Source organism: Pseudophryne corroboree, chromosome 1, assembly GCF_028390025.1.
Source record: "Pseudophryne corroboree isolate aPseCor3 chromosome 1, aPseCor3.hap2, whole genome shotgun sequence".
Classification (NCBI taxonomy): Eukaryota; Metazoa; Chordata; class Amphibia; order Anura; family Myobatrachidae; genus Pseudophryne; species Pseudophryne corroboree.
Window position 1 is genome coordinate 175,139,962 of NC_086444.1, and position 27,822 is coordinate 175,167,783.

Genomic DNA, 27,822 nt, shown 5'->3' on the forward strand with positions numbered 1-27,822 from the left:
TCCTGTAGGTGAGCAATCTTCTGCTGAAACCATACAGTCAACGCTGAGACTTGCACCCTCAAGGAAGCAACCTTCAACCCCTTATCCAATCCTGCCTGCAGAAAATCCAAAATTCTAGCTACTTTAAAGGCTCTTGGATTGTAATTTTTTCCAGAACACCAATGAATATAGGCTTGCCATATTCTATGATATACACGGGCCGAAGAAGGCTTTCTTGCTCTAAGCATGGTTTGGATTACTTGCTTTGAAAATCCTTTAGCCTCTAAGATAGAGGTTTCAACAGCCACACCGTCAAAGACAGGCGATCCAGATGACTGTGACAACAAGGACCCTGCATTAACAGATCTGGACGTTGAGGGAGCAGTATCGGTGCTTCCACGGACATTCTCCACAGATCTGTGTACCAATGCCTTCTTGGCCAAGCTGGAGCTATTAGAATGATTGCACCTTTTGCCTGTTTTATCTTTCTCACTACTCTGGGTAACAGAGATATTGGAGGGAACAGATATGCCAGCTGAAACCTCCATTCTACTGACAGTGCGTCTACCAGGACTGCTCCTGGGTCCCTTGTTCTTGATCCGTACCTCGGAACTTTGTTGTTTAGACGAGACGCCATAAGGTCTATCTCCGGTAGACCCCATCTGTTCACCAGTGTCTGAAACACTTCTGGGTGTAGTGCCCATTCGGTTTCCTGAATGGTGTGCCGACTGAGAAAATCCGCTTCCCAATTTAGTACACCCGGGACAAATACTGCTGACAATGCTGGGAGATGGAGTTCTGCCCACTTTAGAATGGGAGTTACTTCCTCCATCAGACTCTTGCTGTGAGTCCCTCCTTGATGATTTAGGTATGCTACTGCCGTCGCATTGTCTGAGCGGATCTGGACTGGTCTTCCTTGTAGATTGTCCTTTGCCTGAACCAGGGCCAAGTAAATGGCTCTTATTTCTAACAGAATTATCGGCAGGCGACTTTCCCTTGCGGTCCATTTTCCCTGGAACCATAGGCTTCCGAGTACCGCCCTCCAACCTTGCAGGCTGGCATCTGTCGTCAGGACTTGCCACTCTTTTATCCAAAAGGGTCTCCCCTTGTTTAAATGGTCTGTCTGTAGCCACCATGCTAGAGACCTTTTTACATTTACTGGAATCTTTATCATCTGCTTCTTTATTGTTTGATGATTTCCGTTCCATTTTGTCAAAATGAGATGCTGCAATGGTCTGGAGTGGAATTGCGCATATTCCACCATGTCGAACGTTGATACCATCAGACCCAACAGTCGCATTGCTGCATGGACTGACATTGTCTGGGCTTGCAACGCTTCCTGAGCCATGACCTGCACCTTGACTATTTTCTTCTCTGGTAAGAGAAGTCTCTGTAGGTCTGAATCCAATATGGCTCCCAAATGAACCATCCGCTGTGATGGATTCAGGGACGACTTCTCCCAATTTATGAGCCACCCGTGTCTCTGTAAACAAACTATCGTCTGTTGGAGATGGCTCAACAGTAAATCTTGCGACTGTGCTAAGATTAATAGGTCGTCTAGGTATGGGAATATCCTTATCCCTTGTTTGCGCAGACAAGCTGCCATAACCACCATGATCTTGGTAAACACCCTGGGTGCTGTAGCTAGCCCGAAGGGCAGAGCTTGGAACTGGAAGTGTTCCTTGAGGATGGCAAACCTGAGGTAACACTGATGTGATAGTGCTATAGGCACATGTAGGTAAGCATCCCGCACATCCAGAGATACCATATAGTCTCCCGGTTCCATAGCCAACATTATGGAGCGTAACGTCTCCATGTGGAACTTCGGGATCCATATGTAATTGTTCAACATCTTCAGATTTAGAATTGGTCGATATGACCAATTTGGTTTCTGGATTAGAAACAGATTGGAGTAATACCCCTGTCCCTTTTGTGATGGAGGTACTGGGACAATCACACCTGACTGCAGTAATTTTTGGACTGCTTCTTGCAGGGCATTGGCCTTCGACTCTATACGAGACGGGCTGGTGCAAAAAAATCTTTGAGGAGGCTGCCTCCTGAATGGGAACCCATACCCCTGAGATACTACCTTCTGCACCCAGGCATCTGTTGTTGACTGTTGCCATGTGTGTGCAAATTGCAGGAGTCGGCCCCCAACCCTGGAATCCTCCAGGCGGAGGCCCGTCTCTTCAGGATGAGGGCTTTTGTTCAGGTTTGGAAGCTGGCTTTTTGCTATCCCACTGCTTCTTACCCCTGGATTTAAACTGGGGTTGTTTAGGCTCTTCTTTACCTTTCGCTTTACTTTGCCAGCGAAATGAGCGAAATTTTAAACCCTTGGACTTAGGGTTGTAGGTAGCCGGAAATCTGACCTTCGATTCAGCCTCTGACTCTAGGATATCCGATAAAGGTTTTCCAAATAATATATTACCCATGAAAGGCAATGCTTCCAATTCCTTCTTGGACTCCGCATCTGCCTTCCAGGTCCGTAGCCAGACTGCTCTGCGAGCGACTACTGCCAGGGCTGAAGCTTTAGAAGCAACAGTGCCTACATCAATGGCTGCTTCTTCTAAATACTGGGCAGATTGTCTTAAACGGCAAAGACGATCCTCTTGCTCCCTAGTAGGAGAGGGGATGTCATTCTCTAGTTCCTCTATCCATTCGCCCATTGCCTTTGCTACCCAGGCCGAAGCCATAGCAGGTCTTACCACTGCACCCACAAGAGAAAAAATATTTTTTAATAGGCTCTCTACCCTCCTGTCTGTGACACCATTCAAAGAGGTAGATGACAGTGGCAAAGCAGATTTGTGCACGAGTCGCAGAACATGTACATCTACTTTTGGAGGAACTTCTCTCTTCGAACAATCTCCAGCAGGAAATGGATAATAAGAATCCCATCTCCTAGGAATCTTTTACTTTTTACCGGGCGCTGCCCAAGACTCATCCATCATTTCCGTCAACTCCTCTGACGCTGGAAATTCAGCTTTCACTGACTTTGTTCGTTTGAATACAGGTGCTTTTGCTTTTAACGCTGTCTTGGCTGGTTCTTCCAGAGAAAGCACAGCCTTTACTGCATTAATGAGTTCAGCTACATCATCTGAACTAAAGCTCTGCGACTGATCATCATACGGAGTTGAATCTATTGTTTCCGCATCATCATCCGATGTATCCTCTTGTGTAGTCTGCCATACAGACGTATCTGTCTTAGTCTTACCTACCCCTTGGTTGCTTGTAGAGGCTACTGGAACCAAACCATAGGAAGGGAGCTGCATGTATGGGTTCATAGTGTAACCTAACCCCTGAGGTGGTGCTACTGGAGCTAACCTGTCCGCTATTGAAGACAGAGTCTTTGCGAACATATTCCATGGTGGCTCTACTGGAGGTTGAACTAACTCCTGTTTTTTACTTCGCTGAAAAGCGAAACAGTTTGCACACAAACCCTCATAAGTGACCAATTGAATCATATCAATTACCCCTGATTTACAAGATAAGCATGTTAGGGCTGTAGGAGTGCTTGACAAATTCTCCTCATCACTTTTGCCGCTCACAGACATTTTTTCTGATATTGACTACACAATTTTGTGACTGAACCACACCCTATAATCAGTATATAGAGGTGAAATCAATCTGACCACAGTGCACCTGATTTGAGGGTCAGAACAGGACTGACATTACACAGAAAAGTCAGCACACATACTAGCAGTCAGTCACATGTTAAAGCATTAGACATTGTCATATGAGAATACAACCTCCATAATAACTTATACATAAGTAGGAAATTTGTACTTCTGTTTAACTGGTTCTTTTTCAACATAACATGCAGAAAACACAGTAATATACAGGTCTCATATGCAATAGGTACTAAAAATTAACAGTGCACACTAAGAAGTAGAAGGAATTTTTAGTACTGTATACCCTGCCTCCAGGGAGCGGGATACAGAGAGACTCACCACACTTCCATATCCAAGCAAAGACGCTCGAAAGACGCTGAGTGGATTCAGACGCTACTGGTGTACACTGCCGCTCTTGGTAACTGATAACGGACACGGACGCTCACCAACGGGACGCTGAGCGACTCCACGTGCATGCAGACACTAAAGGCCTGCGACTCGGTCTGGGCGGGTTTATATCCAGTGTACACAACCGCAGCGTCTAAGCTGCGACCGAGTACCCTCGTGGTAGCGTCTGAGCCGGAAGTGAGGTCATTCAGTTCATGAAACGAGAGACCCGCGGGAACTGGCCATGAACTCGGAGGAGGGACGGCCAGGAGAGCGTCTGAAACCCCCTGTTGACTTAAACTCCCAGGATCGCGGCCTCACCTAGTCCTGGCGCCTATGATCCCCGGAGCGTAGCGCTGTCACACTCGAGATGTTCGGCGCATCAACACGCTGTTTGTAGTCTCCACCAAATCAGCGTAGCTGTGTCCTGACCCCTCTAGTAAGAGGAAGTCCATATACTCACCGTCTCCCCATGCTCCGGCCACAGCCTGGTAACGTCTGCTGGACCTGCTAGAACATCCGACACAGACGCCCGTCGAGACAGCACTGTACCGCGAAGGTAAGCGTTGTTGCGACCCGGTGGGGAGTTGTTGGAGCGACTCTTTCTAATACACGTTTAAGACGCTGTTAAGAGAAGTCGCTCAAACAAAAACAGTAAGTCTATAAAAATAAAGTAATGAAAACTTGAGGCTGCTTTCACAGCAGCCCTGTGACCATGCGGCTTCCTGCCGCACCAAGCAAAAAACTGATCTGACTGAGTCAGTGGGCGGGACTATATAGTGGAGGACCCAATGCATCCTGGGAGGCCAGAAAGCTCGTGACCGTGTTGGTGCCATTTTCGCTGTCGCTCGACAATATCCCAATGTTATCCTGTGGATAATCCTGTGGACCCAGCCAGAGAAAAACTGATTTGACGGAGTCAGTGGGCGGGACTATATGGTGAAGGCCCCGATGCATCCTGGGAGGCCAGAAAGCTTGTGACCGTGTTGGTGCCATTTCCGCTGTCGTTCAACCATATCCCAATATTATCCTGTGGACCCAGCCAGAGAAATGGCGCCGGGCTGTATGCTGTGAGGGCTAAGCCCCGCCCCCTTACTGGCGCACTTCAGACCCGCTCATTTTTAAACTTTTTGACACTGGCGGGGGTCCGGACAGTGCCCAAGCACCTTGTCCACTGTTGCCAGCTAGACAAATTAGGTTTATATGCTGCCCAGGGCGCCCCCCCACGCCCTGCAGTGCTGTTTTGTGTGGGAGCATGGCGTGCAGCGCGGCCGCTGTGCGGTACCTCAAAGCAGTCACTGAAGTCTTCTGATCTTCTTCTACTCACCTGTCTTCTGGCTCTGCAACAGGGGTGACGGAGGGCTCTGGGAATGAACTCATAGGCGTACCTAGTGTTCCAAACCCTCAGGAGCTAATGGTGTCCTGTAGCAAAAGAAGCAGATCTTTTAAACTCACAGAAGTAGGTCTGACTTCTCTCCCCTAAGTCCCACGAAGCAGCGAGACTGTTGCCAGCAGTACTCCCTGAAAATAAAAAACCTAACTTAGTCTTTTCAGAGAAACTCAGTAGAGCTCCTCAGTGTGCATCCAGTCTGCCTGGGGACAGATTCTAAACTGGAGTCTGGAGGAGGGGCATAGAGGGAGGAGCCAGTTTGCACCCCTTTGAAAGTCTTAAAGTGCCCATGTCTCCTGTGGATCCAGTCTATACCCCATGGTTCTTGATGTGACCCCAGCATCCTCTAGGACGTATGAGAAAGAAAGAAAGAAAGAAAGAAAGAAAGAAAGAAAGAAAGAAAGAAAGAAAGAAAGAAAGAAAGAAAAGATTATACTTACTGTCTCCGCTGGCAGCCAGGCTCCTCGGTGCAGCAGCGTCTGGAGGAGATCCCGGGCAGGGGAGAAGGAGGAGGGAGCCGCAGCAGCGCAGTGTAATTGGTGGAGGGGCTGCTGCAGCTGCCCCTCTCCTTCACCATTGGCTGTCCTCCGCCGCTGTGAATGCTGGGATGTGCTTCCCAGCATTCACAGCAGCGGAGGACAGCCTATGGTGAAGAAGAGGGACAGCAGCAGCGACTTCACCAATTACACAGCACTGCTGTGGCTCCCTCCTCCACCTCTTTTCCCCCGTAGCCACTGCGCTCCTCTCTTCGGCAGGCGGCTGTGTGCTGCGGTGGCCCGCAGCGGCATGTAATGAGTCAGTTTGACTCATTACATGCCACGCTGCTTTGGGCCCCTTGACAGTGGCCGGCCCAATGCAAGGCACAGCTTGCACTGGCGGTAGTTCCGTCATTACCTCACATACTCACCAATGCTGCAGAGTTCCTGATGCCAATGCTGGAGAAGACACAGCTTCAGAAGGAGTGTAATTACAGACTAATTCAGCTAATCGGAAACTTCTTATTGTCCTCATTTTGGTGTCAGTGCAAGTCCCGATGATTTTTCTTAAAAGTAATGATCTTCTGAGAAATCAGACCTGCTCTGGAGGTGCGTCAATATAAAAAAAAAAAAAAAAAAAAAAAAAAAAACACACAAAACCTCTTGTGCAAGAATTTTGGATTTCCCACCAGCAATTGTATCCCCCTTCCCCCAGATCACCAGCAATTGTATACCCCTTTCCCCAGATCACCAGCAATTGTATCCCCCCTTCCACAGATCACCAGCAATTGTATCCCCCCTTCCACAGATCACTGCCACAAATGGAAACAAACAGTGCTGCTATGGCTGTAACATGTTACCCATTGACTGTCATGTAATAGGTTGCATACCTCCCAACAGGAGTGACCCTCTCCACGAGGGACAGAATGCTCTGCTCCTGGACTTCGCTCTTAATGTATGATTGCCAGCACCTGTGGTGAAACACCTTTCTTATACATTAACCTGTTCAGCACAGGTGATGGCAATCATACCGTAAGAGGGAAGTCCAGAACCAGAGCATTCTGTCCCTCCTGGAGAGGGTCATGTTGGGAGGTATGTGTTGTCAAATACGTACATAGACACGTAACATCATATACAAGGTGTGATGTGTTATAGGCTAAGCTTTATAGCAATCAATAATCACAAGTCACTTGTGTAGCCTGGGAAATAACCTGTATTACTGTATCACTATGGTGAGACTAGAGTGCAACAGGGGAGCGCCATACCTGAGCGGGGGCCACGGCAGAGTGCCAGCCCTACCGATGCCTTGCCCGGGCGGGCACACCGCCACTACGGAGTTCAGCAGCAGCTTCCTCATAGCCGCGGGGAGAACAAATAACAACACAGAACACACTGACACTGTGTGTATTACGCGTGGAGTCAGCCCGGTACAAAGTGACGCAGACACAGGAGGCGTGGCTTAGTTTGGGGCGTGGCCATTCTCCTTCCCACATGGGTTTAGGTTTCCCGCTACACGGAACAGCCCGCCAACCTGTTGAGACGGTGTTATCCAAAGCCATGCTTAGAACACCCATGTGTCTGCGGCCAGCCAATCCGTGCTCTCTGGCTGCTAGTATGGTGGTGGGCGTGATCAAGGTGGTGTGTGGCCGCCTGGCTGTGCGCTGAGTCAGTGTTCTGCGCTCCGCCTGTAGCACTCAGCTGCTTGATCAACTGTTGCGCTTCTCCCGGGTATGCGGCGGCCCAAAGCAGGCCGGGGTCCGGCCTCCGTCCCCTCACAGCCCACCATCAGTCACTTCTTCCGGCAACAGTCAGCACCAAGCCGCCCCCCTCAGGTCAGAAGGGAGAAGGCACTAGTGACAGCCATGATGCCAGAGACAGGGACACTCATTCCTGTAATGTGCTGACATTGCTCCTGTCACATGTGCTGAGTGTACTGTATGCTATAGGTATTGTCCCTTTCGCATGCTGAGTGTACTGTATGCTGTAGGTATTCCCCATGTCACATGTGCTGAGTGTACTGTATGCTATAGGTATTCCCCCTGTCGCATGTGCTGAGTGTACTGTATGCTATAGGTATTGCTCCTGTCACATGTGCTGAGTGTACTGTATGCTATAGGTATTGCCCCTGTCACATGTGCTGAGTGTACTGTATGCTATAGGTATTCCCCCTGTCGCATACGCTGAGTGTACTGTATGGTATAGGTATTCCCCCCGTCGCATGTGCTGAGTGTACTGTATGCTATAGGTATTCCCCCTGTCGCATACGCTGAGTGTACTGTATGGTATAGGTATTCCCCCTGTCGCATGTGCTGAGTGTACTGTATGCTATAGGTATTCCCCCTGTCGCATGTGCTGAGTGTACTGTATGCTGTAGGTATTGCCCCTGTCACATGCGCTGAGTGTACTGTATGCTATAGGTATTCCCCCTGTCGCATGTGCTGAGTGTACTGTATGCTGTAGGTATTGCCCCTGTCACATGCGCTGAGTGTACTGTATGCTATAGGTATTCCCCGTCTCGTGCTGAGTGTACTGTATGCTATAGGTATTCCCCTTGTCGCATGTGCTGTGTACTGTATGGTATAGGTATTCCCCCTGTCGCATGTGCTGAGTGTACTGTATGGTATAGGTATTCCCCCTGTCGCATGTGCTGAGTGTACTGTATGCTATAGGTATTCCCCCTGTCGCATGTGCTGAGTGTACTGGATGCTATAGGTATTCCCCCTGTCGCATGTGCTGAGTGTACAGTATGGTATAGGTATTCCCCCTGTCGCATGTGCTGTGTACTGTATGGTATAGGTATTCCCCCTGTCGCATGTGCTGAGTGTACTGTATGCTATAGGTATTCCCCCTGTCGCATGCGCTGAGTGTACTGTATGCTATAGGTATTGCCCCTGTCACATGCGCTGAGTGTACTGTATGGTATAGGTATTCCCCCTGTCGCATGTGCTGTGTACTGTATGCTATAGGTATTCCCCCTGTCGCATGTGCTGAGTGTACTGTATGCTATAGGTATTCCCCCTGTCGCATGTGCGGAGTGTACTGTATGCTATAGGTATTCCCCCTGTCGCATGTGCTGACTGTACTGTATGCTATAGGTATTCCCCCTGTCGCATGTGCTGAGTGTACCGTATGCTATAGGTATTCCCCCTGTCGCATGTGCTGAGTGTACGGTATGCTATAGGTATTCCCCCTGTCGCATGTGCTGAGTGTACTGTATGCTATAGGTATTCCCCCTGTCGCATGCGCTGAGTGTACTGTATGCTATAGGTATTCCCCGTCTCGTGCTGAGTGTACTGTATGCTATAGGTATTCCCCTTGTCGCATGTGCTGTGTACTGTATGGTATAGGTATTCCCCCTGTCGCATGTGCTGAGTGTACTGTATGGTATAGGTATTCCCCCTGTCGCATGTGCTGAGTGTACTGTATGCTATAGGTATTCCCCCTGTCGCATGCGCTGAGTGTACTGTATGCTATAGGTATTGCTCCTGTCACATGCGCTGAGTGTACTGTATGGTATAGGTATTCCCCCTGTCGCATGTGCTGTGTACTGTATGCTATAGGTATTCCCCCTGTCGCATGTGCTGAGTGTACTGTATGCTATAGGTATTCCCCCTGTCGCATGTGCTGAGTGTACTGTATGCTATAGGTATTCCCCCTGTCGCATGTGCTGAGTGTACTGTATGCTATAGGTATTCCCCCTGTCGCATGTGCTGAGTGTACCGTATGCTATAGGTATTCCCCCTGTCGCATGTGCTGAGTGTACCGTATGCTATAGGTATTCCCCCTGTCGCATGTGCTGAGTGTACCGTATGCTATAGGTATTCCCCCTGTCGCATGTGCTGAGTGTACCGTATGCTATAGGTATTCCCCCTGTCGCATGTGCTGAGTGTACGGTATGCTATAGGTATTCCCCCTGTCGCATGTGCTGAGTGTACTGTATGCTATAGGTATTCCCCCTGTCGCATGCGCTGAGTGTACTGTATGCTATAGGTATTCCCCCTGTCGCATGCGCTGAGTGTACTGTATGCTATAGGTATTGCTCCTGTCACATGCGCTGAGTGTACTGTATGGTATAGGTATTCCCCCTGTCGCATGCGCTGAGTGTACTGTATGGTATAGGTATTCCCCCTGTCGCATGTGCTGTGTACTGTATGCTATAGGTATTCCCCCTGTCGCATGTGCTGAGTGTACTGTATGCTATAGGTATTCCCCCTGTCGCATGTGCTGAGTGTACTGTATGCTATAGGTATTCCCCCTGTCGCATATGCTGAGTGTACCGTATGCTATAGGTATTCCCCCTGTCGCATGTGCTGAGTGTACCGTATGCTATAGGTATTCCCCCTGTCGCATGTGCTGAGTGTACCGTATGCTATAGGTATTCCCCCTGTCGCTTGTGCTGAGTGTACCGTATGCTATAGGTATTCCCCCTGTCGCATGTGCTGAGTGTACCGTATGCTATAGGTATTCCCCCTGTCGCATGTGCTGAGTGTACCGTATGCTATAGGTATTCCCCCTGTCGCATGTGCTGAGTGTACCGTATGCTATAGGTATTCCCCCTGTCGCATGTGCTGAGTGTACCGTATGGTATAGGTAGTGCCCCTTCACATGCACTGAGTGTACTGTACGTTATGCAGAAGCACGTAATTTCACACACCTTTCCTATTATTCAGGGTTGGGGGGGGGGAAATAGGTTTAAAAAAACAAAATAAAAAACGCTTTTCTTTTGTTTAAACAGTTTTTTTGTTTAAATCATTTTTTTTTTTTGCGTTAACGTTTTAATGAAAAAAAAAATGTGAATCTGTTTTTTTATAATACTGTGAAACATTGCTATGTATTAGAAACCTTGATCAACAATGTTTTAATGGTTTCTAACATTAACAATTCAAAGTTATTAGGCTTTGATGTGATCTATTTGAAATCTTTCAATAAAACCAATTTTAGACTAAAAATAATTAATACATGCAAAAGTACTTTTCAGAGAAATGCATAAACCCAAAAAAAAGGATTTAAGCATTAGCACTGGATATATCACTGGCATTAAACATTTTGACTAAAAAAAACACTAGTTTAGATACTTTTTCAGTTCCCATTCTACTTCGAAAGAACTATACCAAAAGAAGAAAAAAATCTTTCTACACTAGCTGAAGATGATTGAGCAGTCAGAAGTTGTTCAATAATGGGAAGTACATTACGTTTTGAATTGAAGTAAACATGAAGATTAAACCATAAGGTGTTTTTCTGTGTATTGCCTGTTTAATGTGTTGGTGTTGTTTACTCTTTAAGATTGTGAGTGTTAACTGTGTTTTTTTCCTGTCCTATGGCAGTGTTGGGGAGAAGCTTGATGCTAGGCAGATTTAGCACCTCTTATGTGATTCACCTCCCTGTATCTTTGTTGTGTATGTGATTTACTGCATTGGTTCAGCTTACTTAGGGGCCCTGCACATTTAGCGATCCGACGGCGGATACGGCCGACCTGGCGGTGCGGGGAGGTGACTGGGGGAGTGAAGTTTATTCACTCCATCCGGCTCCATAGCAGCGCAGGCAAATATGGACGAAATCGTCCATATTGGCCTGCATGCACAGGTGACGGGGCACCAGCGATGAATGAGCGTGGGGCCGCACATCGTTCATCGCTTGTGCCTCCACACTCAAAGATATGAACGGTATCTCGTTCATTAATGAACGAGATCGTTCATATCTTTGACTATTATCGCCCAGTGTGTAGGGCCTATTAGATGAAGACCGCATGCAACAAGAATGTGAAATAATACCAGGGATTCCCTTTATAATAGGCTTTTTTTTTTTTAAGAAGTCTCACGGTGTTGTGTCTGTAGTCGCAGCATATTAAACAAAAAAAGTGTTTTTGAAAAAAAAAATACATTTTGGTTTAGACCAAGGTGGTTTAAACCAGCCAACCCTGCTATTATCCTTATTGCTGTTATGGTGGTGTATTAGTTGCTTGTGTGTTTCTTTTTATAAATATTTGTTTATAATGGCTATAGGATACAATAGTTGCTTCTCGTCATCATTGTGACTCATGTGGGCATATAGCCATTTACAACAAATACAGGTTGAGTATCCCATATCCAAATATTCCGAAATACGGAATTTTTTGAGTGAGATAGTGAAACCTTTGTTTTCTGATGGCTTCATGTACACAAACTTTGTTTAATACACAAAGTTATTAAAAATATTGTATTGAATGACCTTCAGGCTGTGTGTATAAGGTGTGTATATGAAACATAAATGAATTGTGTGAATGTACACACACTTTGTTTAATGCACAAAGTTATTAAACACAATTGCTAAAATTACCTTCAGGCTGTGTGTATAAAGTGTATATGAATCATAAAAGTATTCTGTGTTTAGACTTGAGTCCCATCGCCATGATATCTCATTATGGTATGCAATTATTCCAAAATACGGAAAAATCCGATATCCAAAATACTTCTGGTCCCAAGCGTTTTGGATAAGGGATACTCAACATAGGTGTGCGCAGGGGGGGTGCCTGGTGCGCACAGGCACCCCGATCTCACATGCCCGATGCAGTGATCACCGAGCAGGCTGATTACTGTCCCCTCTGCGCTGCACCCTCTCAGGACTGCATTATTGATGCCTGGGTTAATCAAGGGTGCCACACCCGCCACATACACACCTCTCTCCTTCTATGCTATGCCAACACCAGCCACTGATGCGGAGCAGCATGCAGCCAGTGTTCCTCTTAGGAAGACAAATTCAATACTGGCAGGCGGCCAGCAGCAGCATTGACACGTCACTCGTCTTTCCAGCAGCGGCAATACTAGTCTGCGACTGTCCGTGTCAGTGAGTGACTGACTTGTAAGTAAGCTGCTGCAGCTTGCAGGTGAAAGAGAGGGGGAGCCAGACCAGGCTGAGGAGGAGCAGTGTAATTGCAGTGAGTGCCATCAGGGGTGTTTGTTTGGTGCACACCACAACATCTGACAATGTATCTGCTTTAAACGGGGGGAGACGTATAGTCTATAGGGCTATGCACAGGCTTTTGTTGATATATACAGAAAATGAAAGGCAGATTAACATAAAAACCAGCAATAGGAGTCAGATTGGAGAGGCAAATTGCCATTACCCATTTATATTTAGCTGGAGGTGCACCTGTAAGCAATTATATAGTGTCTAGAGAGGAAGATGACCATAAGACGGTCATCCGCCAAAGGAGGCTTACTTTGTGGTGCACTCTTTTGTTAGTATCAAATATGAAATGATTATAGAATTAAAACTTAGCATTTATTGATTATGTCTATTTTTTGGCCACAATATTAAAAATAAACAACATATGATGGTCAGTATTGACCTGTAGGTATGTATAAGCGTTTTTGGTTTAGCTGGTAAGCATAGTGATATCAGGTTAATACCCCTTTCGTATATAACCACACTTATATTATAACATTGATGAACAATAAGTGAAAATATAAATCAATTATAACGGGTAGATAAAATATTAACAGAGATATTTCCAAGAGAATTTTTCCTGGGTCTCTAATCAATTACCCGGTTTGCGGTCCTCGTTGCCTCAGTAATAGCACTCCTTCTTTAGATAAAAAACGGAAAGTAATGTCCTCTAATTAGGCAGGAGCAGTGGGTATTGATTAAATCACAATATGTGATAATTACCAGCACACCATGGAGCCTTTAGAGTATTAATTGAATTACTGATTTGTAATGCAATACCCCAGATATGAATCGGGGAAGTAATAATTCTATAATCATTTCATATTTGATACTAACAAAAGAGTGCACCACAAAGTAAGCCTCCTTTGGCGGATGACCGTCTTATGGTCATCTTCCTCTCTTTTCTCTTTTTCAATGTATCTGCTTTATCAGGATTGGTACAAGGGTGGATATTTTATATGCGTTGACCATCAATAGATGGTGCTAGACACGCCCAAAAGGCGGTGCTAGACACACCCCTCCGATAGTGCACCCCCTAATAAAATGTGCTGCGCACGCCAGTGATACTCAACCTGTAATGGGATAAATCCTAGCACATGAAACCCTTTACAAGAGGGTAACAGAAATACTCATTGTTAAACTGCTGCTGACTGTTCTTATACATGTTCCCATATGGCTCCGTGACCAGGTCTGTGGGTCTCGGAGACCAGCTGACCCTGGTCCTGCAGTGTTATAAATGTGGGGCTCTCTTTAGTGCAGCCTCTATCATCTGTACTTGCAGCTTAATCTGCCGATATCGTCAGATGCCGCATTTATGGGCTAGCTGTGGCGTGACGTCACTGTGCGATATCGCACAGTGTGTATTCACACTGTTGGCGTCTTGGCCACAGAGGGGAAACACTAGACTATATTGCTCACGGAGCAAATAGTCTAGTGTGTATGCACCTTAAGGCTGGTTACACACTTGGCGATGTGCATCTGATATCTGGCGTATCAGACGATATCTGGTTGACATTGGGTCTAATTCAGATCTGATCGCTGCTGTGCGTTTTCGCACAGCGGGCTATCAGAACCGAACTGCGTATGCAGCGCAATGCGGCGGATGGCTTCAACGGGCTTTACTGGTCAGCGACAGGATGGTGTGAAGGATACATTTGTTTGGGCATTCGCAAGGTGAATGACAAGGAGAGGCTGTGTGTGGGTGGCAGCTGACCGTTTTCAGGGAGTGTCTGGAAAAACGCAGGCGGGATTAAGCGTTTTCAGGGAGGGTGTCTGACGTCGGCTCCGGCCCAGATCAGCAGGAATTAATTGCACTGGATAAGTAAGTCCTGGGCTGCACAGAGACTGCACAAACTGATTTTTGTGCAGCTCTGCGACACATGCGACTGCACAGCAATTTTACCCTTCCCCATGTAGGCGGCGACTATCTGATCGCAGACCAGCAAAAAACTTAGCCAAGCGATCAGATCTGAATTACCCCCACTGTCCATTGTGTATTCACTATATTGTTAATGATGCAAGCTTCTGCGTATCGTTAGCGATGTACAGTATCTTTGGCTGGGTACACACTTGCCAATGCACATAAGATGTGACATTGTTCAAGATTTTCCCCCGCAAACCAATAACGTTTATACACACTGAAGGATATTGTTTGCTATACTGGATGATGGCACCTAGGCCACCTCCAGTCTTGTACAATGGGGGGTTATTCAGTAAGTTAATGTTTTGCAATAACAATTACTGTAACTTTTAGATCTGGTAGCCAAAGTCCAGCTCATAGAGATGTTCTGAATTATCATCTACAGAATAAGAAGGTAAATGTACTTGCAGTGAAGCTTCTAGCTACAAAACTATTGTGCCACTAAAGCTTACTTTAGTATTGGTTTATGACGTGCTGCTCCCATGGACTGCAGGTTCTGGGGTGGCTCTTATTGCCTCTATTCTAAGATCTAGGGAAGAGCGGTATGTGCCCGAGGCTTTTGTCTTTGACCTTTTTCGTAGTAATCAGGCTTTTGTGCCATTTTATAAAGTTTTAGAAATTACCTGTCCGCTACAATGGTGGACACTACATAGGGAAGGAGGATGTCCGAAAAACCAGAGGCCTTTTAATATGTGCCGAAATTGTCACTATTTTTTTTCTGATATGTTAGCACAAGTGTAATTTTGGATATTGACATTTGCATCCTAGGTCTCTGGTACCAGTGCAGTGCAAGATGGAGAGCCAGTTCTGAAAAGAAGAAAAACTGGCCATGAAAGTGAAGGGAATGATGGCACCGGTGTAGAACATACAGGTAAGGTTGCGGTTTAGGTCTGAAGTATGTTAGCCAGAAAGCAGCTCAAATCAGAAGGCAATCAGCTGCAATGTCTCTGGTGTCTTATATCCTGCGACCATGTGACTAATGCTGCATTTTTGTATGCAGCCGCTAGAATCTACAAAGCCACCGGAGGGGGAGGGAGCATAGAAGTTCGCAGCTGACTGACTATGACTAAATCTCCGAGTCAGGCCCATTATCATACCGTGGCGTACAAGTTTGCAGCAGCGAATGCATTTCCCTATATCTGAGTCAGACCCATTATCACACAGTACTTGGTTTGTTTTAGTCCATTGGTTCTCAAACTCTGTCCTCAGGAGCCCACACGGTGCATGTTTTGCAGGTCTCACAGAATCACAAGTGAAATAATTAGCTGCACCTGTGGGCCTTTTAAAATGTGTCAGTGAGTAATTAATACACCTGTGCACCTGCTGGGTTACCTGCAAAACATGCACTGTGTGGGGTCCTGAGGACCGAGTTTGAGAACCTCTGTTTTAGTCAATACAAGTGCACCAGTGGTGCAATACATCAAGCATAGATCACCTTATGACCTGCTTCTTGCTCTGTCCAGATGGACAGAAATTAATTTAGGACATAAAGGTAAATGCAAGAAACATGTACTATAGACACGGCAGTTTATCTCATCATAATGTGAGGCAAATCAGTCCATCTGCTTTGAACATCTACACACTCTAGTAAACAGGATTCCCTGACTTTAGGTGAGTGACTGCAGCCGAGTGGGTCATACTCCTCTCTAGAGTAGGATTCTCACTGGTGGTTTGTATTGCCTGACCTCAGTGATGGCAACTTGCTGGCTATCCTACTGCTTGGTACATGTAACTTTGCAAATGAAGGAGGTTAGTGGCTGGAATGGGAAAGGTTGTTCATGAGGTTATGTGGAATACTACAGGAAAGTAAGATAGTAGTAGAGTCTCCCCTTTTACATTTTGAGATTATAAATGGTATTGTCAGTGAGTGTTGTTTTTTTTTTTTAAATGTTTTCTTTTTTCTTTTTTTAATGTTTCTTTATTTTGTTTTAGAGCAGAAAATGTGCGGAAAATCAGTTGTTTCCAATTGCACTCTGAATAAGCTAAGGGAGTTTAGCAGCGAGTCAGGGCGACCGATAAATGAGCAGCAGGCCATGCAACTACCGGAGTGCTTGGCTTCTTCTCCTGGGCTTAAAGATGGCCTCCTGAAATCAGAAATCATGATTCAAGATGGAGATTCACCTTCTAACCTCAGCGTAAGTAATGGTTTAGCAAGTTAGCATATCGCTTTTCTGTTCGCATAATTGTTTCTAGTCCTAAAGGGTGTAATAGTAGCACCATTCCCTTCTCACATACAGGCCTAGCTCTCCAGAATGTGGATCTGTAGGCCTACAACACCACTAATAGGATAGTCTATGAACCATTGCGTGCTGGCTGACCACAGCAATGCTCAGTAGTGATTATGCCCATCTCTCCCGCCCCCTTTGTATTTGCCAGTTTATCCCTATCTCTTCTGCTAAATAATAATCCTAAAGCAGTATTAACCTGTAATAGCTTTAACCATCAGCCACAATCACATAGAATACAGACAGAATGCAAAAGTTCCTTGTCATTGTATTGGTTATCTCTACAGTTCCTGAAAACAAGTAATTTCAATGTACTGTCTTGCTTCTTGGTAAAAGAGGTTTCAACTACAAAACTACCATTCCTCTGACATAGCAAGGGGTTGATGCTGAGGCGCACGTAATGCCACTTACATTGGAGTTGATTCTGGCCGCATGAGCCATACGAGTATCTGCTGAGTGTGTTACCACACCGCCCGAGCCCAATGCTTGCTATAGCAGTCATCCGCACTACCATAAGCACCTGCACTGGCCCCATCTGGAGCAGGAGATCCAACTGAAATTAGACGGATCTCTGCACAACACAAAGCTCAGAATATATGGCGATCTGTGTACATGCCAGGGCCAATTTTTTTTATATATGTATATATGGCCACCTCTACATGTTTAAGCTTCATGCCATGGATTACTTTAGCAAGCCATTTTTATGATTAACAGGCCGTGGAACTGTACCCTTTTAGCTAAAGAGAGAGCATCGAATAATTTAGCAAAAACCTAGGTGTTAGTACATACAGTGGGGAATTCAATTATCTGTTGTATATTACAGTGGCTAATTGATTCCTGGGGAGTAATTCAGTTATCCCCGATAGCTGGCACAGTCTGTGATTTTGTTTCACCTGCCCAGAGGCAGGAGAAACAAAATCTGCAGTAAGTACAGTTTTTTTTTTCGCGGCTGCGATTGTGGGAACATATGGATCTGCGAACGTATCCTGGATCCTGTGTTTTTTCTCACCGTAGCGAGTACATTTTACTGAAAAAAAAAAAAAAGGCATTAATTGATTTGCCAGATAATGACATCTGGCAACAAAAATAGCAATAAAGCCAGTTTTTTTTTTTTTTTTTTCAACTTAAAATGTACTGCGATCAATTTAATTACCCCCAAAGTGGTAGTGAATACAAGAAATAGGACCATACATAAGGTGACTGTGTTAACAAATAACCCACCACTCCTCATGTTACTAGAATAAGGGGTATATTCAATTGAAGTCGAAAGTTGCAGTCTGTCGAAAAGACGGCAGTTTTCGACTTTTTAAGGTCGAATCGTGACCTATTCAATATAACCCCAAAATGTTTCGACAAGTCGATGATTTCGACTTGTCGAAAAGCACGTGGATTGGCGGAATAGCTGCTGATCCACTTTTCGACCATCTCAGTTCAACTTTAAAAAAAGTTGAGTAAGATGGGGAGAGCCGAGGTGGGGACGGGGTGAGCAGTGCTGGAGGATGTCACAGCCGCTGCTCACAGCAGCGTCCACCCGGCTCCAGCAAGCGAGACTTCGCTTGCTGGAGCCAGGTGGACGCTGCCGGGAGAGAAGGGGAGCGGCGACTGTGAGAGATGAGGGACGGGGAGCAGCGGCTGTGACATTGGGGATGGGGAGCGGTGGCTGTGAGAGAGGGGAGACGGGGGAGAGCAGCGCTACAGCATAGCCGCTGCTGTAGCGCTGCTCTCCCCCGTCTCCCCTCCCGCATCTCAATTCGACTTTTTTAAAAGGCGAATTGAGATGTCCATTGAATAGCCCAGGTCGGATCCATTCCAACAAATGAACGTTGGAATGGATCCGACTTCAATTGAATATACCCCTAAATCAGTTTTTCAAATTTCCATAGTAGTTTTCTTATGAAAATAATTTGTATTAACCATGGTTTTCTTGTTTCAAGACTAAAGTGGGAAGAGAATATGAAAATTTGTATTCTGTCCACTGGAGAGATTTTAAAATACTCTTGTAGAGACGGCTTTATATCAATAACCAAACCTCGTTAACACTGCCTCTTAACCCGGGTCCTACCCGTGTCCAACCATGCTCACTTGGAGCCTGTGCCTCCCGAACCAAAGTGCGTGTATCGTAAATTCAGTACACAGAGACAGAGGTTGGGGGCAGCCAAGCAGCTGCCAGAGTGCTGGGCTCGTTCCCAGCGTGACATGGGGAGACATCTATGAGTGGGCGTGGCATAACAGGATCAAGGCCACACCCTGGGGGTCCCGATCTGCTGGCGTCAAGAGACTGCATCCGTGTGCAGTATAAATGGCACGGCGCGTTGGGAAAGGGGTAAGTTCCGGGAGTGACCTGACTTGGACCCGTTTTCCAAATCCCAGGTCAGACCTGGGACTTTGGTGTAAAAGTGGTATTAGAAATCTGAAGATTCATGTAAAAGGTTGTATGTTTGTTTTATGCTATTTTCTCTAACGTCCTAGTGGATGCTGGGGACTCCGTCAGGACCATGGGGATTAGCGGCTCCGCAGGAGACAGGGCACAAAAATAAAGCTTTAGGATCAGGTGGTGTGCACTGGCTCCTCCCCCTATGACCCTCCTCCAAGCCTCAGTTAGGTTTTTGTGCCCGTCCGAGCAGGGTGCAATCTAGGTGGCTCTCCTAAAGAGCTGCTTAGAAAAAGTTTTTAGGTTTTTTATTTTCAGTGAGTCCTGCTGGCAACAGGCTCACTGCATCGAGGGACTTAGGGGAGAGAAGTGAACTCACCTGCGTGCAGGATGGATTGGCTTCTTAGGCTACTGGACACCATTAGCTCCAGAGGGAGTCGGAACACAGGTCTCACCCTGGGGTTCGTCCCGGAGCCGCGCCGCCGACCCCCCTTGCAGATGCCGAAGATGGAAGAGGTCCAGATGCAGGCGGCAGAAGACTTTTCAGTCTTCCTGAGGTAGCGCACTGCAGCTGTGCGCCATTGTTGTCAGCACACTTCACACAGCGGTCACGGAGGGTGCAGGGCGCTGGGGGGGCGCCCAGGGCAGCAATGTATAATACCTTTTTTATGGCTAAAAATGCATCACATATAGCCCCTGGGGGCTATATGGATGTATTTAACCCCTGCCAGGTCTCAGAAAAACGGGAGAAGCCCGCCGAAAAGGGGGCGGGGCCTATTCTCCTCAGCACACAGCGCCATTTTCCCTCACAGAAATGCTGGTGGGAAGGCTCCCAGGCTCTCCCCTGCACTGCACTACAGAAACAGGGTTAAAACAGAGAGGGGGGGCACTGATTTGGCGATATGACTACATATATTAAAATGCTATAAGGGAAAAGCACTTATATAAAGGTTGTCCCTGTATAATTATAGCGTTTTTGGTGTGTGCTGGCAAACTCTCCCTCTGTCTCCCCAAAGGGCTAGTGGGTCCTGTCCTCTATCAGAGCATTCCCTGTGTGTGTGCTGTGTGTCGGTACGTGTGTGTCGACATGTATGAGGACGATGTTGGGAGGCGGAGCAAATTGCCTGTAATGGTGATGTCACTCTCTAGGGAGTCGACACCGGAATAGATGGCTTATTTAAGGAATTACGTGATAATGTCAACACGCTGCAAGTCGATTGACGACATGAGACGGCCGGCAAACATATTAGTATCTGTCCAGGCGTCTAAAACACCGTCAGGGACGTTATAATGCCCATTTCTCTAACGTCCTAGTGGATGCTGGGGACTCCGTCAGGACCATGGGGAATAGCGGCTCCGCAGGAGACAGGGCACAAAAAGTAAGCTTTTAGGATCACATGGTGTGTACTGGCTCCTCCCCCTATGACCCGTCCGAGCAGGGTGCAATCTAGGTGGCTCTCATAAAGAGCTGCTTAGAAAAAGTTTTTTTTAGGTTTCTTATTTTCAGTGAGTCCTGCTGGCAACAGGCTCACTGCTACGAGGGACTTAGGGGAGAGAAGTGAACTCACCTGCGTGCAGGATGGATTTGCTTCTTAGGCTACTGGACACCATTAGCTCCAGAGGGATCGAACACAGGCCCAGCCATGGAGTCCGGTCCCGGAGCCATGCCGCCGACCCCCCTTGCAGATGCCGAAGTTGAAGAGGTCCAGAGGTCCGGAAACAGGCGGCAGAAGACTTTCAGTCTTCATAAGGTAGCGCACAGCACTGCAGCTGTGCGCCATTGTTGTCGGCACACTTCACACCAGCAGTCACTGAGGGTGCAGGGCGCTGGGGGGGGGCGCCCTGGGCAGCAATGTATAATACCTTTTTCTATGGCTAAAATACATCACATATAGCCCTTGAGGCTATATGGATGTATTTAACCCCTGCCATATATCGCAAACTCCGGGAGAAGAGCCCGCCGTTTTAGGGGCGGGGCCTATTCTCCTCAGCACACAGCGCCATTTTCCTGCTCAGCTCCGCTGTGAGGAAGGCTCCCAGGACTCTCCCCTGCACTGCACTACAGAAACAGGGTAAAACAGAGAAGGGGGGCATATTTTGGCGATATTTTTATATATTAAGCGCATATAACAGAAACAACACCTTTTAGGGTTGTTTATATACATTTTTATAGCGCTTTGGTGTGTGCTGGCAAACTCTCCCTCTGTCTCCCCAAAGGGCTAGTGGGGTCCTGTCTTCGATAAGAGCATTCCCTGTGTGTCTGCTGTGTGTCGGTACGTGTGTGTCGACATGTATGAGGACGATGTTGGTGTGGAGGCGGAGCAATTGCCGGTAATGGTGATGTCACCCCCTAGGGAGTCGACACCGGAATGGATGGCTTTAATTATGGAATTACGTGATAATGTTAGCACGCTGCAAAAGTCAGTTGACGACATGAGACGGCCGGAAAACCAGTTAGTACCTGTCCAGGCGTCTCAGGCACCGTCAGGGGCTGTAAAACGTCCCTTACCTCAGTCAGTCGACACAGGTACCGACACAGATGAATCTAGTGTCGAATGTGAAGAAATAAACGTATTTTCCAATAGGGCCACACGTTATATGATCACGGCAATGAAGGAGGCTTTGCATATCTCTGATACTGCAGGTACCTCAAAGGGGGGTATTATGTGGGGTGTGAATAACTACCTGTAGCTTTTCCAGAATCAGAGGAATTGAATGACGTGTGTGATGAAGCGTGGGTTAACCCCGATAGAAAACTGCTAATTTCAAAGAAGTTATTGGCATTATACCCTTTCCCACCAGAGGTTAGGGCGCGCTGGGAAACACCCCCTAGGGTGGATAAGGCGCTCACACGCTTATCAAAACAAGTGGCGGTACCGTCTCCTGATACGGCCGCCCTCAAGGATCCAGCTGATAGGAGGCTGGAAACTACCCTGAAGAGTATATACACACATACTGGTGTTATACTGCGACCAGCAATAGCCTCAGCCTGGATGTGCAGTGCTGGGGTGGTGTGGTCGGATTCCCTGACTGAAAATATTGATACCCTGGATAGGGACAGTATTTTATTGACTATAGAGCAATTAAAGGATGCTTTTCTTTATATGCGAGATGCTCAGAGGGATATTTGCACTCTGGCATCGAGAGTAAGTGCGATGTCCATATCTGCCAGAAGAAGTTTATGGACGCGACAGTGGTCAGGTGATGCGGATTCCAAACGGCATATGGAAGTATTGCCGTATAAAGGAGAGGAATTATTTGGGGTCGGTCTATCGGATCTGGTGGCCACGGCAACAGCCGGAAAATCCACTTTTTTACCTCAGGTCACCTCCCAACAGAAAAAGACACCGTCTTTTCAGCCGCAGTCTTTTCGTTCCTATAAGAACAAGCGAGCAAAAGGACAGTCATATTTGCCCAGAGGCAAAGGAAGGGGTAAGAGGTTGCAGCAAGCAACTACTTCCCACGAACAGAAGCCCTCCCCGGCTTCTACAAAGCCCTCAGCATGACGCTGGGGCTGTGCAAGCGGACTCGGGGGCGGTGGGGGGTCGACTAAAGATTTTCAGCACACAGTGGGCGCGCTCACAGGTGGACCCTTGGATCCTGCAGGTAATATCTCAGGGTTACAAGTTGGAATTCGAAAAGTCTCCCCCTCGCCGGTTCCTAAAGTCTGCTTTACCAACGTCTCCCTCAGAAAGGGCGACGGTATTGGAAGCCATTCACAAGCTGTATTCTCAGCAGGTGATAGTCAAGGTACCCCTCCTACAACAGGGAAAGGGGTATTATTCCACACTATTTGTGGTACCGAAGCCGGACGGTTCGGTAAGACCTATTCTAAATCTGAAATCCTTGAACCTGTACATACAGAAATTCAAGTTCAAGATGGAGTCACTCAGAGCAGTGATAGCGAATCTGGAAGAAGGGGACTTCATGGTCCAAGGGTATCTCAGGTTCGTGATACAAAACTGTCATTATCAGTTTCAAACGCTGCCGTTTGGTTTGTCCACGGCACCTCGGGTCTTTACCAAGGTAATGGCCGAAATGATGGTTCTTCTACGAAGAAAAGGCGTATTAATTATCCCTTACTTGGACGATCTCCTGATAAGGGCAAGGTCCAGAGAACAGCTGGAAGTCGGAGTAGCACTAACCAAGTAGTGCTTCAACAACACGGGTGGATTCTGAATCTTCCAAAATCTCAATTGACCCCGACGACACGTCTGCTGTTCCTGGAGGAGAAAGCAAGGGAGTTATCCGAACTTGTCAGGAACCTCCTAAAACCAGGAAATGTGTCAGTACATCAATGCACAAGAGTCCTGGGAAGATGGTGGCTTCTTACGAAGAAATTCCATTCGGCAGATTCCACGCACGAATATCTCAGTGGGATCTGCTGGACAAATGGTCCGGATCGCATCTGCACATGCATCAGCGGATAACACTGTCACCAAGAACAAGGGTGTCTCTTCTGTGGTGGTTGCAGAGTGCCCATCTGTTAGAGGGCCGCAGATTCGGCATACAGGACTGGGTCCTGGTGACTACGGATGCCAGCCTACGAGGCTGGGGAGCAGTCGCACAGGGAAGAAACTTCCAGGGCGTGTGGTCAAACCTGGAGACGTCTCTTCACATAAATATACTGGAGCTAAGAGCGATTTACAATGCTCTAAGCCTGGCAAAACCGCTGCTTCAGGGTCAGCCGGTGTTGATCCAGTCGGACAACATCACGGCAGTCGCCCACGTAAACAGACAGGGCGGCACGAGAAGCAGAAGAGCAATGACAGAAGCTGCAAGGATTCTTCGCTGGGCGGAAAATCATGTCATAGCACTGTCAGCAGTGTTCATTCCGGGAGTGGACAACTGGGAAGCAGACTTCCTCAGCAGACACGACCTCCACCCGGGAGAGTGGGGACTTCATCCAGAAGTCTTCCACATGATTGTGAACCGTTGGGAAAAACCAAAGGTGGACATGATGGCGTCCCGCCTCAACAAGAAACTGGACAGATATTGCGCCAGGTCAAGAGACCCTCAGGCAATAGCTGTGGACGCTCTGGTAACACCGTGGGTGTACCAGTCCGTGTATGTGTTTCCTCCTCTGCCTCTCATACCAAAGGTACTGAGAATTATACGGCTACGGGGAGTAAGAACAATACTCGTGGCTCCGGATTGGCCGAGAAGGACTTGGTACCCGGAACTTCAAGAGATGCTCACGGAAGAGCCGTGGCCTCTACCGTTAAGAAGGGATCTGCTTCAGCAGGGACCTTGTATGTTCCAAGACTTACCGCGACTGCGTTTGACGGCATGGCGGTTGAACGCCGGATTCTAAAAGAAAAGGGCATTCCAGAGGAAGTTATTCCTACCTTGATTAAAGCCAGGAAGGAAGTGACCGCACAACATTATCACCGCATTTGGAGAAAATATGTTGCGTGGTGTGATGCCAAGAAGGCCCCAACGGAGGAATTTCAATTGGGTCGATTCCTACATTTCCTGCAGGCAGGATTGTCTATGGGCCTCAAATTGGGGTTTATTAAGGTTCAAATTTTGGCCTTATCGATTTTCTTCCAGAAAGAATTGGCTTCAGTGCCTGAAGTACAAACCTTTGTCAAAGGTGTACTACATATACAGCCCCCGATTGTGCCTCCAGTGGCACCGTGGGATCTCAACGTAGTTTTGGATTTTCTCAAATCCCATTGGTTTGAGCCGCTCAAATCGGTAGATTTGAAGTATCTTACATGGAAAGTAACCATGCTACTGGCCCTGGCTTCAGCCAGGAGAGTATCAGAGTTGGCGGCTTTATCGTACAAAAGCCCATATCTGATTTTCCATTCGGACAGGGCAGAACTGCGGACGCGTCCTCACTTTCTGCCTAAGGTGGTTTCGGCTTTTCACTTGAACCAGCCTATTGTGGTGCCTGCGGCTACTAGCGACTTGGAGGACTCCAAGTTGCTGGACGTTGTCAGAGCATTGAAAATATATATTTCAAGGACGGCTGGAGTCAGAAAATCTGACTCGCTGTTTATCCTGTATGCACCCAACAAGATGGGTGCTCCTGCGTCTAAGCAGACGATTGCTCGTTGGATCTGTAGCACAATCCAACTTGCACATTCTGTGGCAGGCCTGCCACAGCCTAAATCTGTAAATGCCCACTCCACAAGGAAGGTGGGCTCATCTTGGGCGGCTGCCCGAGGGGTCTCGGCATTACAACTTTGCCGAGCAGCTACGTGGTCAGGGGAGAACACGTTTGTAAAATTTTACAAATTTGATACTCTGGCTAAGGAGGACCTGGAGTTCTCTCATTCGGTGCTGCAGAGTCATCCGCACTCTCCCGCCCGTTTGGGAGCTTTGGTATAATCCCCATGGTCCTGACGGAGTCCCCAGCATCCACTAGGACGTTAGAATTATCGGTAAGTAAATTCTTATTTTCTCTATTTCTCATAGTCCGTAGTGGATGCTGGGCGCCCATCCCAAGTGCGGATTGTCTGCAATACTTGTACATAGTTATTGTTACAAAAATCGGGTTATTATTGTTGTGAGCCATCTTTTCAGAGGCTTCTTCGTTGTTATCATACTGTTAACTGGGTTCAAATCACAAGTTGTACGGTGTGATTGGTGTGGCTGGTATGAGTCTTACCCGGGATTCAAGATCCTTCCTTATTGTGTACGCTCGTCCGGGCACAGTACCTAACTGAGGCTTGGAGGAGGGTCATAGGGGGAGGAGCCAGTACACACCATGTGATCCTAAAAGCTTACTTTTTGTGCCCTGTCTCCTGCGGAGCCGCTATTCCCCATGGTCCTGACGGAGTCCCCAGCATCCACTACGGACTGTGAGAAATAGAATTATCGGTAAGTAAATTCTTATTTTCTCTATCGTCCTAGTGGATGCTGGGGTTCCTGAAAGGACCATGGGGAATAGCGGCTCCGCAGGAGACAGGGCACAAAAAGTAAAGCTTTAGGATCAGGTGGTGTGCACTGGCTCCTCCCCCTATGACCCTCCTCCAAGCCAGTTAGATTTTGTGCCCGGCCGAGAAGGGTGCAATCTAGGTGGCTCTCCTAAAGAGCTGCTTAGGAAAGTTTAGCTTAGGTTTTTTATTTTACAGTGAGTCCTGCTGGCAACAGGATCACTGCAACGAGGGACTTAGGGGAGAAGAAGTGAACTCACCTGCGTGCAGGATGGATTGGCTTCTTGGCTACTGGACATCAGCTCCAGAGGGACGATCACAGGTACAGCCTGGATGGTCACCGGAGCCTTGCCGCCGGCCCCCTTGCAGATGCTGAAGTAAGAAGAGGTCCAGAATCGGCGGCAGAAGACTCCTCAGTCTTCTAAAGGTAGCGCACAGCACTGCAGCTGTGCGCCATTTTCCTCTCAGCACACTTCACACGGCAGTCACTGAGGGTGCAGGGCGCTGGGAGGGGGGCGCCCTGGGAGGCAAATGAATACCTATTTTGGCTAAAAATACCTCACATATAGCCTCCGGAGGCTATATGGAGATATTTAACCCCTGCCAGAATCCGTTAAGAGCGGGAGACGAGGCCGCCCGAAAAAGGGGCGGGGCCTATCTCCTCAGCACACAGCGCCATTTTCCCTCACAGAAAGGCTGGAGGGAAGGCTCCCAGGCTCTCCCCTGCACTGCACTACAGAAACAGGGTTAAAACAGAGAGGGGGGGCACTAATTTGGCGATATGCTTATATATATATTAAGATGCTATAAGGGAAAACACTTATATAAGGTTGTCCCTATATAATTATAGCGTTTTTGGTGTGTGCTGGCAAACTCTCCCTCTGTCTCTCCAAAGGGCTAGTGGGTCCTGTCCTCTATCAGAGCATTCCCTGTGTGTGTGCTGTGTGTCGGTACGTGTGTGTCGACAGGTAGGACGACGATGTTGGTGAGGAGGCGGAGCAATTGCCTGTAATGGTGATGTCACTCTCTAGGGAGTCGACACCGGAATGGATGGCTTATTAAGGAAATTACGTGATAATGTCAACACGCTGCAAGGTCGGTTGACGACATGAGACGGCCGACAAACAATTAGTACGGTCCAGACGTCTCAAAAACACCGTCAAGGGTTTTTAAAACGCCCGTTTACTTTAGTCGGTCGACACAGACACAGACAGGGACACTGAATCCAGTGTCGACGGTGAATAAACAAACGTATTCCTTATTAGGGCCACACGTTAAAGGCAATGAAGGAGGTGTTACGTATTTCTGATACTACAAGTACCACAAAAGAGGGTATTATGTGGGATGTGAAAAAACTACCATAGTTTTTCCTGAATCAGATAAATTAAATAAAGTGTGTGATGATGCGTGGGTTCCCCCCGATAGAAAATTATGGGCGGTATACCCTTTCCCGCCAGAAGTTAGGGCGCGTTGGGAAACACCCCTTAAGGTGGATAAGGCGCTCACACGCTTATCAAAACAAGTGGCGGTACCGTCTATAGATAGGGCCGTCCTCAAGGACCAGCTGACAAGGCTGGAAAATATAATAAAAAGTATATACACACATACTGGTGTTATACTGCGGCCAGCGATCGCCTCAGCCTGGATGTGCAGA

General features: G+C 47.4%; 2 protein-coding genes across 5 annotated transcripts in view; one reads left to right on the forward strand and one right to left on the reverse strand.

Annotated features, from left to right (window-relative positions):
* The window catches only part of DHFR (dihydrofolate reductase), a 242,800-nt gene extending 235,426 nt beyond the window's left edge, over positions 1-7,374 (reverse strand). The window contains exon 1 of one of the 2 annotated variants that reach the window (XM_063963917.1): positions 7,106-7,374. In XM_063963917.1, coding sequence (XP_063819987.1) covers positions 7,106-7,197 — 92 coding nt within the window. In that variant the 5' untranslated portion in view covers positions 7,198-7,374. Of the gene's footprint in view, positions 1-6,730; positions 6,754-7,105 lie in introns of those variants that run through there. The other variant, XM_063963918.1, reaches the window with a different exon arrangement.
* Positions 7,330-27,822, forward strand: part of MSH3 (mutS homolog 3) — a 534,775-nt gene continuing 514,282 nt past the window's right edge. The window contains exons 1-3 of one of the 3 annotated variants that reach the window (XM_063963915.1): positions 7,330-7,672; positions 15,454-15,556; positions 16,618-16,820. In XM_063963915.1, the coding sequence (XP_063819985.1) occupies positions 7,571-7,672; positions 15,454-15,556; positions 16,618-16,820 (408 nt within the window). In that variant the 5' untranslated portion in view covers positions 7,330-7,570. Of the gene's footprint in view, positions 7,673-7,716; positions 7,787-15,453; positions 15,557-16,617; positions 16,821-27,822 lie in introns of those variants that run through there. The other 2 variants (XM_063963914.1, XM_063963916.1) reach the window with 2 other exon arrangements.